General features: G+C 39.7%; 1 protein-coding gene across 1 annotated transcript; it reads right to left on the bottom strand.

Moving 5' to 3' along the window:
- Positions 1-480: 480 nt before the first annotated feature.
- DMC1 (DNA meiotic recombinase 1) lies at positions 481-11,774 on the bottom strand. The gene is made up of 14 exons (XM_072348975.1): positions 11,668-11,774; positions 11,291-11,381; positions 10,612-10,656; positions 7,649-7,795; positions 7,264-7,346; positions 6,629-6,681; positions 5,680-5,721; positions 4,631-4,703; positions 3,905-3,996; positions 3,088-3,161; positions 2,872-2,986; positions 1,996-2,056; positions 1,345-1,461; positions 481-550 (listed from the first exon to the last, which is right to left on the bottom strand). The coding sequence occupies exons 2-14, from the start codon at positions 11,345-11,347 to the stop codon at positions 481-483; spliced, it is 1,029 nt and encodes a 342-aa protein (XP_072205076.1). The 5' UTR covers positions 11,348-11,381; positions 11,668-11,774.
- Between the last annotated feature and the right edge of the window lie 480 nt (positions 11,775-12,254).

Here is a 12,254-nt window from a genome sequence, read left to right as displayed (position 1 = left end):
GAAAATGGCTTGATGTACCCCGAACGGGTTCGGAAAGGTTGGGTTGCGTCTGGCTTGGAGATGAGTGAGAGTGGAGCTGGATGCGAAGCACCCAAACACACGCAGAGTGCTGTTCTCATTTTAGGTCTTTATTATTACCTTTAGTATGAACAACTTCAGGTCATTCTCTCCCAAAAGTGTGTAAATAAACAATCTGGCCAACGTGAAAGTATTCCAGGTATTTAATTCTCCTGCACATGGAATGCCGCAGAGCCCCTGGGCTCCTGCCGTTGCTGCTTCCATCAGCCATTTATTGCCAATTAAAAAGAGAAGACCCCAAATGAACCAGCTTCCATTCAGCTGAATAACAACCGAAGCACACAGTTTATCCCAAAAGCCTCTCAAACTGTTCCTAGAAGATAAAAAGGCAGCCGGGGGAGGCAGCGACCTCGCACAGATCTTCGTCCCAACTTGGTGGGATAACAGCTGTACGTTTCCTGCCTATTCTTTGGCATCTCCAATCCCTCCAGGAGTTATTGCAAACGTGGCTTCGTTTTCGGGCATCTCAGGACTAAGGGGGAGGGGAGAAGGGGAAAAAGAGAACCACAAGTGTTAAGTGGAGTTCTGGAACGGTCTGCCAAAGGTTTAAAGTAAAAGCGATGCGGAATACGTGAACATCTTTATGCGATGTGAGCAATGTCATCAAGAAGAGAAAATGTGAAGGCCAACCCTCTGGAGATGAGAAACTCAAGTGAGGGGAAAGGAGGAAGCGTGGGAGAGAAGATTCTGTCTGTGTAAACTTGTCTTGCACGTTTCAGCTGGTGGCCAGGAGCACTGGCCTCTCCGCTCAGTTCTGCTAATGTGCTTTTTAATACTCGCGTCTGCCCCAGCTCAGCCTGTAAACTGATACCCCACTGAGGTCAGCAAAACTGAGTGATAGAACAGCTCTGGAATGTTCCTGCCAATGGACAACCGTGGCTCTGGGCAACCTGGTCTGCTGGTTGGCGACCTTTGCACATAGCAAAGGGGTTGAAACTGGATGGTTCGTTGTGGTCCTTTTCAACCCAGGCCATTCTGTGGTTCTGTGATCTGATAGTCTTCTTGAAGAGATTAATATCTAGTGGGATTTATGAGGCAAGGTTACATAATGTAATACATACGATATGCGAGACAACTTGGAATCTACCAATCTAAATCTACACATTGCTCTGTCCTTTCAGATGTTCTCTCCACGTACCCTCCAGATGCGTGGGTCATTCGAAACCACCAATCAGTTCACAAGCTATTAAGTTTCGGTGCAGTGAACTTTGACACCCTACTGTGTTCATAATGCAGCTTCTTTCCTGAGGAGAGACAGAGATTTACCTGTCGTATATCTTTGCAATACGCAGCTCTCCTCTCCCTTTCCTCAAACTAATTCGGGTAGTCGAAGCGTGAGCCAGGATGTGGCCCCCAACCGGCTTCTTTGGGTCTGCCTGAAAGCTGAACCGGCAAAAAATCACCATGCAGTTTCCATAGGCTAATAGTGTGATTAACCATCAGGCAGTGCACAGTGAAGTCAGTAATGAATGATAAACAGGTGAAAATCAAAAGAGGAGCTAAACACACCTGCCTCAACATAGGATGCTCAAACGCACAACGCTCAGCGTCCTCTCATCAAGAGGCTCAAGAATGCAAGCCCTACGCAACGTATGTACACTGCTTCAAAAGACAATTAGATGGTGGTGTTTTTTTCAGTGGCTGTCATGTTTTGTTCTGTCCAGTCAAGACATAGCGAAAGAAATCATCATGCCAGTCAGGAAAAAGAAATCATTAACAAAACTATCACAATAGAGAGAAACCCATAGGAGTTATCTGTGGCTGACTCATGATACCAGAAGGACCGAAGAGCAGCCTGAAATAGTTAAAAGATGAGGAGCACGCCTTCATGTCAATGCTTTTTGCTCAATCTCAGTTCTCATCTCTGTTCAGTATGTAACCAAAAGAGAAGAGATTTGAAAGTGAGAGTATCCGTACGTCATAGTTGCTCCTGGATCGGCGGTCATCTGATTGGTCACAAACACAGCCACGTTATATTCTGCAATAGAAAACAATGGAAAGGTGAACTGTATCCAATTAGATTTCAGAAATACCCTCATGTTCACGGTAAGATTGAGGTTGCTACTGAGGCACTTCATATTTCAAAGGAAAGAGAAGCAAATGTTCCTTACGTCTGCTGGCTGGGGTTAACAGGAAGACAGCCTAACTTTGCTCTTGTGGCAGCTGTAATATTCGTGCCAAAAATGAGCACTTTTCAGTGTTCTGCTGAACAAGTCTTTCCCAATTCCCATCTTCTCCATTGGCTCCATGCCCTAGGCCTCTTCTCCCTCCCTCTGATGGTTCCCCTTTTTTTGTTTTTGGTATTTAGTACATCAAAACATTTCCTCATTCCTCATCAACATTTCTGAACCATTCCAAAAAAGGAAGAATCCTGTTCATTCCATCGTCGTCCCTCAGAGCGCTGCGCAGTAATTAAGAATGAGGCGATGGGCACAGCCTTCTGTCTCTGTGCCTTCTCCATTTTTATCCTGTTCTCCATGTTTCTTGTGTGTTTAGGCTGTAGAAGCTGGGGGAAGGCTGGTCCAGTTTCAAAACCTGTCCTCCCATTTAGGACTTCTTAACAGTATTTCTGGGAGAGCTCTAGATGTTACATAATGCTAAAGAATTCTCCTCTACCTGTCACCTTGAAATCATGTAGTTTTGTTTCTTTTTGGAAACTGGTAGATGCATAAAGTAAGGAAGGATCTCTGGGCCAGTGCCTGATTTGATAAAACACTTAGTGGTCATTCTACCAACAATTGCTGTTTCAATAACTCCAGTCCATGTTGTCCATGTTTTGCAACCTTTCCTTACCTTCTGATATCTTCTGGAGCCTGGACAGCATCTGAGCCAGTTTCTGTTGTCGTTCAGCCAGCTCTCCACGACCACTGAAATCCACACGGAAGAGTGCCATGATGGAGTCAATGATCTATATCATAATTGCACTGGGTAAGTCAATGCATTGAAAAACAACAACAAAACCTATTCTGAAAGCAACAAGTGGCTGAAAAAGAAGAATTAGTCTTGTACCAGTAGCTTGAAGATACCAGCTTCCTCATGGAACTTGGCTGCTACATAGTCAAGCAATTCCATCTGATGTTCACCTGATGGGAAGTACAGTTGACAAATGAAATTAGGGTCAGAAAGAACTCTGAAGCAAGAAAAGCCTGATTTTGCACCAGCAGTTTTAACTCCGGGGTCCATTAACAGGCTACTTCTCCAATGCCCAATAGTGCTTATGTTTCTGCAGGCTCCAATTTCCACTTGCCCAGCCAACAACACTTCACTTTGTGAAGAGCTCCACAAAAAAAGTCTTGTTTTGAGAACTGAAAACCAACGGAATTGTTTGAAATGAACTCTGAATTAAATGACACAAAGAAATTGTATTGCCAAATTATTTATGTTCATGTAAAAGCCCCATTTACTTGAAGTTTTAATGCAGTGTCTTCTGTCAGAATGCGTGAAACTATTTCTATGAAGGTCCATTCACGAAATTATAGAGAATTATCGACAGCATTTATAGAATTAGCTTACATTCAGACATTAATTGTTGCTTCTGTTACTAAGATGGTATGCTGACAGCTATAATACACATGGCAGAATTGTTGCAGCAGACTGCAGAACCTTATGCAGTACAGCTGGGCTGGAATACTTACCCTAAGCTAGTCTGCTAGAGTACACCACCAGAAAAAGAAAACAGAAGTTAGCTTGTAAATTCTTTTGCTTGCAACAAAATGTAATTTACCATCCTCAAGTGGGCAATCTCACTTAAGCAACTGAAAACTATTAAAATAGAAGCCTTAGAGAAAAATCGTAGACATCGTGGCAGCTGCAGTGATGGCCTTACTAGTATATGCACGTGCATACAGCACGTTGTCAAGGACTGCATCATGGTCAACGTTGAAGCGATCAGCAATGTCACGAAGACGATCTGGTCGGCTGACATCAGTCAGAGTTAAGGATTTCTCTTTGTACAAACCATGCTCTGAAAACACTAAAATTCCATCCATAGTATTCTAATCCTAGAGAAGATTGACTTTTCGCACTGTCTTATATACCCTAAGGACAGTTTGGGGCTCTTGATGAGAACTGTTTTGTGTTTAGGGTTTGACATATGGATATACATGCTCTGGGAATTTAGCAGCAAGCAAAACCTACATATACACAATCTATCACGGACAATAAATCAGTTCTTACATGAATTTATTTTGAGATAAATAGAAATACTTACATCACCTATCATATATCATTACATCTATCTACCATCTGTCTGTCTATATCTATTTATTGCTTTCTATAATCTGTCACCGCTAAGAAAGCATGTTAAATCCCAAAGAACTACTTAAAAGAAAATCTGTTCTGACTAACATTTCCAGCTTGGATTAGATAAAATGACAGAGAAAAAGCCACTGCCCTGTGGGCCACTACACACTCTACTCTCCAAGTTTTCTATGTCCGTCATATTGTTTCCTAAGCATGAAACCATCTGGAGCCTCCTACTTGCTTGAATTTAAAACAAAAGGAAGTCTTTCCAGTTCAAGGTACCTGTAGCTTTCAACAGCCCAAAAGATACAAAGTGTTTTCAGTATCAATGAAGATAATCTTTCCACCATTGTAGCCCTTGGGCCCTGGCAGCTGAGCTGTCACTGGAAACAAGCACAATAAAATGAATAGCTGGGGAAAATATTTTCTCATGGTATTATTTTTAATAAAATATGATGGCTGCTTACCTGTATCACAGAGAGCCACTTGTTTTAATCAATGTGGAAATCGCTAGTTTAGCCTCTTTAAAGTGAATAAGCTAAAATACTCAATCCATTTAGTTGTGAGGCTGTTTACCTGTATCACAGAGTTTTAATCAATGTGGAAAACACTAGTTTAGCCTCTTTACAGTGAATAAGATAAAATACTCAGCCCATTCAGTTGTGATCATTCAGGGGAAAGAATATAACTCTGCTGACTACCTTAGATTGTACTGAATGGAAGAGTCTTCATTTTTCCAGAAGGCTCCACAATTCCCTTTATGCCACAGTGTCCATTTAAGTGAATGTTTGTCTACCCGATATCCTGTAGCTATATTCTAGAAGTGTAATAGTTATAATAGTCATTACTGACTACTATCTACACATTGCGAGATAGAGCTGCAGACTCAGAGTCCTGCTATCTCTGGCACTGCCAAAGTCTTTGTTTAACCAGTTCATGTCAGCCAGTGGTATCCTTTCTGTGCCCTTTCAGAATGTCATTGTCATCAAAACTCAAAGGCAGGAAATTAAAAGCATTGCTGACAAAGAGTCTTGCCTTTGCCCTTTACTGAGCAATGCTCCTGGTCCCCCTATAACTCCTATTTGTGCTCTGCTTTTCCAGGTAGTGTGTTGCTCCCTAAGATGGCTTATGCTCTTCTCTCTTCTTCTGGCAAAACTTAGATTGATGTGAGCAGCATTAATAAGTAATTATCTACATGAATTCTCTATTCAAACACAACTAATAGAGGTAAAAGTCACCAAGTTTTCTTTTCACTCTATTTCTAGAGATAGAATATTATGACTTGCTTTTATTGGTTGAATTTTGATATTGTTGTAAAGGAAAAATAACCCACTCCCTGTTTTAAGGTAGCACACTTACCACAAAGGGTATGAGATAGCTGCGTTTTGCCTGTCCGGAACTCTGTTAAATAAAGAAAAGTAATAAAAGTCACTTCTCTTTTTTTTTGTCTTTTCTTCCAAGCTTGCCAAATTCAGGTGTTACTGCAAAAATTCACCTCTATTTCTGTATTTGTACTTTAGTACATTTCAATCCTGATACATAAATCACATTACGTGCAGTAGAAATGTCTTGCATGAAGAGCAAAATCTGAAATGCTTTGATCTGATCCTGCTTGACTGCAGTGTTTATTTCCACTTTCCTGTAGAAGTTAAGCACCACAAGGCATGTGTGGAAAATTGGTAACTGAGGAAGGAGGAAAAATGAGCGGTTGGGTCCACTCTGACCCCCAAAAACAGGATCAGGTCCAACTGTATTTTCAGCAAAATGATCAAGAAGTTTAAGAGTTTTTTAATCTCACGACATCGTATCATACAGGTCTCCAATTAATCTACTCTAAGGAGAAAATTACTGTGCTTCCCCAAACTCTTCTTGGTTTTGAAGTGCTAACCACTGACTGATGGAATTTACTCTAACAATAGCTCTGTGATTGCAAAATCTTGTATGAAATGCAATGCATCCCAAGTGTACATAAACAGAATATCTGTTGTGCCATTACGGAAGAGGAACAGAGGCTGCATCAGGGAAATCTTTTCTATAATAGGAAATAGTTAATAGTAGTATCAATAATGGTATGTCATTCTGAATCAGCATGTCCCCCATGTCTAGTAATTACTCAGCTCAAACTTAGTCTGCAAGCAATTTAACATGAAAAAAGGGGGAAAAAAACATGGATTATTTCTTCTTCCACTCATGCAAGTACCCATCTTTGACTACAGTGTGATGTTTCATAGAAGTGGTCCAGCTTGATTTAAAATCTAAACTATTTCTTTGTCTGTTTGATAATACGCATTTAATGTAGTTTTCTCACCTCCAAAGGCCTCAGTGATTGCCATGCTTTCAATCCCACCACCCAGAAGTTTGCTGCAGAAAGGAATACAATTATGATATAGTTAAAGCCACAGAATCACAAGAGGAGATGAAAAAGGAGATTTTTTTTTCTCCTTCAAGACTAGTTATATCTGTCCTAAAGCAGGGCACCAAATGACCACTGATTGATAAAATATTAACTCAATCTTCCTTACTGCATGCAAGAGAAAAATGTACAGAAACGATTACTGGAAGACAGAAAACATCTCTGAAAGGTAAAGCTCCATGAAAGTATTTCAAGGGAAGTCTTTTAGTCTTAATGATTTTGACTGTAGGCCTCCAGGTTGTTTATTTAATTAGGTGAAAAAAATGATGATAAGGATCATCAATTGATGGTCAGGATTTTTGGATGCAAACACTTTATTTATGACGACTGCCTGGTTTCCCCCAGGAAAGGAGTTGGTTTTGTTACTTACTGATTCAGGCATCTTTCAACCAGCACAAACTTTAAATGCAAAATAACCTACACATCCTAAGTGAGCTTTTGTTCTTTTATATTTTTGTTTCTCATTGAAGACAATAAATACAATCAGAACAGTTTGTACTAAGGCAGGATAAAAGTAGATGTAAGCTTACTCGAATTCCTGACTGCCAGTAGTAATATGAAATACCATCTTCCGTTTTTCACTGTACTCAAATGCAGTTAGGAAGCCTGGCTCCTAAGGAAGACCAAAGAGAACATGAGACATTTAGTCTGTTGAACTCTAAGCTGAAGGCAGAGTGCAATATCCCACCCAGATAACTTCTGTCTACCCCAGCCCCATTTACACACACTGGGCATGAAAAGTACCACAACATTTGTCTGGTTGCTGCAAAATATAAAGTATATAAAGAATATTAAACAGGATTATTTTCAAAATTATCTTGATGATGTGATGAAAAACTGTATACAGAGAAATGTTGCACAGCATTTTGGAGAGGCCAGCATAAATTTAAATTATTAAGAAAGTGATTGGCTTACAATCAGCTTATTTGCAGCTTCTTTAATCTTGTCCACTTTGGCCTCTGAAAGCCCTTTGACATTGCACAGTGCTCGTCTTGTTGTCATCTGGATTCCTTTGATAGTGCAGATCCCAACTGACTTCAGCTTTTTAATATCTGCCACATTCTGTGAAGAAAACTCCTTTCTATGAGTACTCGTGACAGATAACAACCAATTGGCAAAGTAAACTTTTGAAACACTTTGTTATACACTCATCTGCATGTATATTTTCACAAAGAAACATTTTCTCAAGGTAAATTCTTCCTTATGTAGTTTGTGACACCCAAATATCAGAAAACTTTGAGTCACATCAGTGTGAGGGATCATGGCTCAGACCATGTTGGGTCTGGTTCTGCACTCAGCCTGTCCTTGCTCAGTGCCACTCCTTCTAGATCCAAGCTAATGGTAAAGAAACAGAATGGATTCTTTCAGGTACTGTGGAGTCTAACCTAAAAAGCCCTGTCAAACTCAATTTGTCCTTGTTCACTTTGCACAGGTAATGTGTAACCAGATAATCCGATCACAACTGAGAGCTGACTTGCATAGGTGGTAGGATACTGACTCTAACCTCTGTGATGTTCCTGCGTGTTGACAGTAAGTCCAAAGCAAAACACATCTAACCTGCCAGATCCAACAGGCACTTGCATCTGGTTTGGGCTTACTAAAGTTCTTAATTCATTGGATATAGCATGACTTCATTCAGCACCCTACAGGCGTATTTTGCCTCCTCCCACCACACTTTACAAATCTGATATCACTGGAAATTTAAAGGCAAGGAACACATTTCTCACAAGAAACATACCATGGGAAAGGTTGGGGGTAATACTTCAATTTGCCATCTCTAGCCAAGTTATTTATTTGAAAGAACAAACAAACCAACCAACCACACTATGAGCTGGATGAATCGTTTATTTATCTGGTGTGTGCATATATGAGACTTAAGATGGGAGGGGGGCTATGGAAAGAATTAGTCATGGTCATTGGGAAGCTTATTTTTCATCCTGCGAGATATTTTTGACTATTACATTAAGAGGGATAGGTGAGGAAAAAAATCACAAATACAAATGACTCTTCCACTCAAAAAAATCCCCAAAAATAGTAATTAAAAAAATACCCTAAAACACGCAACAATATTGAGCTGCTGTTCATGTAGTGTTTTCATATTAGACACTGCTGCAAAGATCGTTTTTCTAGGCCAAAACTTATTCTTCAGCTTCCTCATTTCTTCAGTGGCCTTGTCTTTCTGATCTCATCAAACTTAAGTCTGTTCCACATCACAATTCCCTGAGCAGTAGATCTGGTTGCAGTTCTTGTTCTCTGCTTCCCAGATACATCTTTTACCAATTGTTTTTTTACCAGGCAAAGTGCCGGAATTCTCTTCTTCTAGTTGATACCATGAAGCATTCAGCAGTTGTCCTGGCTGAACACACCGACACACCTGCCCCCTTACAGCAGCTGCTTATTTTGATCCTCTCAACCTTTTCATGTAGCATCTCTGCCCTAGTTCTATGCCTCTGAGATGGAAACAGGAGCATAGCAAGAATATAAATGAACAAACAAACAACACAAATCATATTTTTTGTTGTTGTTCTTTTTGCATGAATTGATTTACAAATCTAGTTCACAGCGTGGCTACCACAGATGTGCCAGAAGAAGCAATAGCATGCCCAAGGGTAGGAACACTCAGCAGTGGCATTGGGATCACAGAAACTTAATTCCTATCAAACACTTTTGAACATCAAACCCCAGCTTGGGTTCTGAGCATCTGACTGTGGCCGTGCTGACACATCTACTAAATACTTCTCTCCCTGTGCCTGTGGGGGAAAAAAATCTAAAACCATAAAAATTACTTCTTTAAGCAAGTGAAATTAAAAGGTAAAGTCATCATATGCTCACTGGCACAGATGAGAATAACATCTTCCCCTAGGAACACTTGAATGGGAGAAGAAACATAACAGAAAAGGAGGAGGAGACTCAGTAAACCAGATCTGTCTCCAAAAACAGTATGATGGAGAACAGTCTAAGTCACTACTCCTCATTTTCAACATTTTCCATATCTTAGCAACATTTTTTCTGCATACCGTGCCTCATTCAGTATTGACAAGCTTACACAGCTCTCTTTCAGCTCACGAGGTCAGCATCTTTGGACTAACTTTAATTTTTTAACACAAGCATTTGTATATTTTTCTTATACTGTGCCATCGTTACAGCTCATTACCTCATTATCCTCCTCGGAACTCTTTAAAACTCTGACAGTGAACTGTCAATGAGAAAGTGAACAAGAAGTACCGTGCTGACATGCTGAGTGCAGTAACTGTCCCATCGTGTCTGTGTCAACCCTGACTGTATCCATCTACAGTCGTTTACCTTAAATTTGAAATTACTTCAGGCAAACCAAACTTCTTATTCTGCTTTTCTAACACTGAACAGTCTGACCTATGAATCAGTCCCCTAGGTAAATATATAATAACAGTAATCCAATTAAAAAGCTAATGTTCATGTGACAGTAACGTTGACGATGAGAACAATTCATATTTGACGAAAAAACTCTCCACTTACTTCTCCAGCTATTAACAGTTTGCTCACCCTACACTCTCCTCCCTTAAACAGCATTCTAAAAACAATTTAGCAGCAATTGCCACAGCGTAACTTCAAGGGAACCAAAAAAGGCAGGTAGAATTATAGACCGGCAGGAACAGGGAGTGATCTACCACACGGTTTTCACATGAGTTAGCATCTAGTTGGCTTTTCAAGAAGTACTGGGTGCTAAATATTTTGAATATCTTGACGCTTTATTTAGGAATCCAGTAACAACGAGATATTTTGAAGAGCTGTCTTATCACCAAAGGCAAAATTTGTCTTCACAGGACTGATTTAGAATTTCCTGCGAGGAGAAATTTACATGGACAGCGCTGTGCAGAAAAGTCACTGGTAATACTTACAATCCCATGCTTTTGTAGCAGGTCAATGTCCTGGAAAAAGGATTCCTAAAACAACAACAACAATATATATATATATTAAAAAATCAAAAATAGATTTTTATTTTTCTTAAAATTACATTTATCTCACTATGTGTTTCAAATGTGTAAACACTGAAATGGTTTTCCCTAATACCACTTGTCTTGTTGAACTACCAAAATAAGAAAACCCAGAGTAAGCCAAGAAGGCCTACACATTTCCTACCACTTTCTTCATCAAATATATCTTCATGGGCAAGTAATTCTCTGCTGTGTTAATAAACTTGTGCTAGGATCACATCTTGACTCTTTCGTTTGCTGTTCTCCAGCATTTTCTGGCTGATGACCATTCCTTGGAAGCTTAAAATGAACTGATAATCCTATGGCATTTAATATTGAAGTAAAATACATAAAGCAATAATGATAATTCCATTAGAAACTGTGCATAGCTTAGGAAAGGTTAATGAAGAACATGTGAAGAACACAACTGTACAGGGACTCTGACTCAGAGATTTTCTTGCTATTAGGCTGTAACAAAAACGTTAAATGAATTGAACTTCCTGGTGGTCTCTGGGGACTTCCTGTCTCTCTGTGGGCTTCAGTACACTGTAACAATACCTTCAGACTCCTGCTGCACCTGTTTTTCAAAGAGCCATAAATTTACCTCATCATCCTGGTATCCAGATTCTTCTTGGACTACTTGATCCTCCATGGCCTTCATTGTGAAGGAGCAGGCAATAAAGTATCGATCAGTACTGAGAAATGCAAGCAAAGACAGTATTGGGACCATAATAAATGTGCAAATGACAGGAAAACGGCTTTTAAAATGTCCTCAAACTGCACAAAATTTAAGTATGTCATCACATATGGATTTAAACTCTGATTCCGTATCCCACTCTTTCTCCAAAAGGAAAAAACTTACAGTGTTATTCTCCAATGAACTAATTTGCCTAGAAAAGGCTTAACTGGTGTTAAGAAAACAGAACTCAATCCCTTGTAAGAATCTTGAGTTTGGAGGTGGGAACATTTAAAATGATTTACCATTAGTAGAATTTATTTCCGTAAGCAGTAGCATTGACAAGTAAGAAGGACAGCATTGCCACTCTAAGTTACATGAATGCAGGAAAAAAATGAACAGGACCTTACAAATATGATTTCATAACCTGCTGTACCAGTTTTATCATTTTGTAAATTGTTAGGTTGCTTCTATCTTAACTGCCAGCTTGCCTTCATTGCACTAGTTTTGTCAAGTGTCTCATCCAGAAGATTGTATATGTTTGCTTACTCATCCTCCTTAATAAATCCATGAAAAGAATATGATGTTTACTGTGAACCTACAGGATGAGCTACATTTGAAAGAGGATGAGATAAGTTAGAATAAATTTCTGTAAATAGCTTTTTTGTTGTTGTTCTATTTTCCCCCAGCTTTCAAATAGATACATCAGGTCTGCATAATTTGTTGACAAGAATCACAGAATCATATATTCATAGAATCATCAGTTGGAGGGGATCCTAAGAGATCATCTGGTCCAACTCCCCTGCAATGAACAGGGACACCTACAGGTAGATCAGGGTGCTCAGAGCCCATCCAGCCTGACCTTGGATATCTCCTAGGAGGGGTCATCTAC

Source organism: Excalfactoria chinensis, chromosome 1 (genome assembly GCF_039878825.1).
Source record: "Excalfactoria chinensis isolate bCotChi1 chromosome 1, bCotChi1.hap2, whole genome shotgun sequence".
Lineage (NCBI taxonomy): Eukaryota > Metazoa > Chordata > Aves > Galliformes > Phasianidae > Excalfactoria > Excalfactoria chinensis.
Note: the sequence above shows the minus strand (reverse complement) of the source record. Positions and strands in the feature narration are given on the sequence as shown.

What these genes read in the sequence shown, in the direction of transcription:
- DMC1 (XM_072348975.1), bottom strand. Translation starts at nt 11,347, where the DNA reads ATGAAGGCCATGGAGGATCAAGTAGTCCAAGAAGAATCTGGATACCAG. An exon ending in CTGGATACCAGGATGATGAG is followed by an intron (nt 10,657 to 11,290) that starts GTAAATTTATGG and finishes TTGTTGTTTTAG; the next exon opens with GAATCCTTTTTCCAGGACAT. An exon ending in GATCCAGGAGCAACTATGAC is followed by an intron (nt 1,462 to 1,995) that starts GTACGGATACTC and finishes TTGCCGGTTCAG; the next exon opens with CTTTCAGGCAGACCCAAAGA.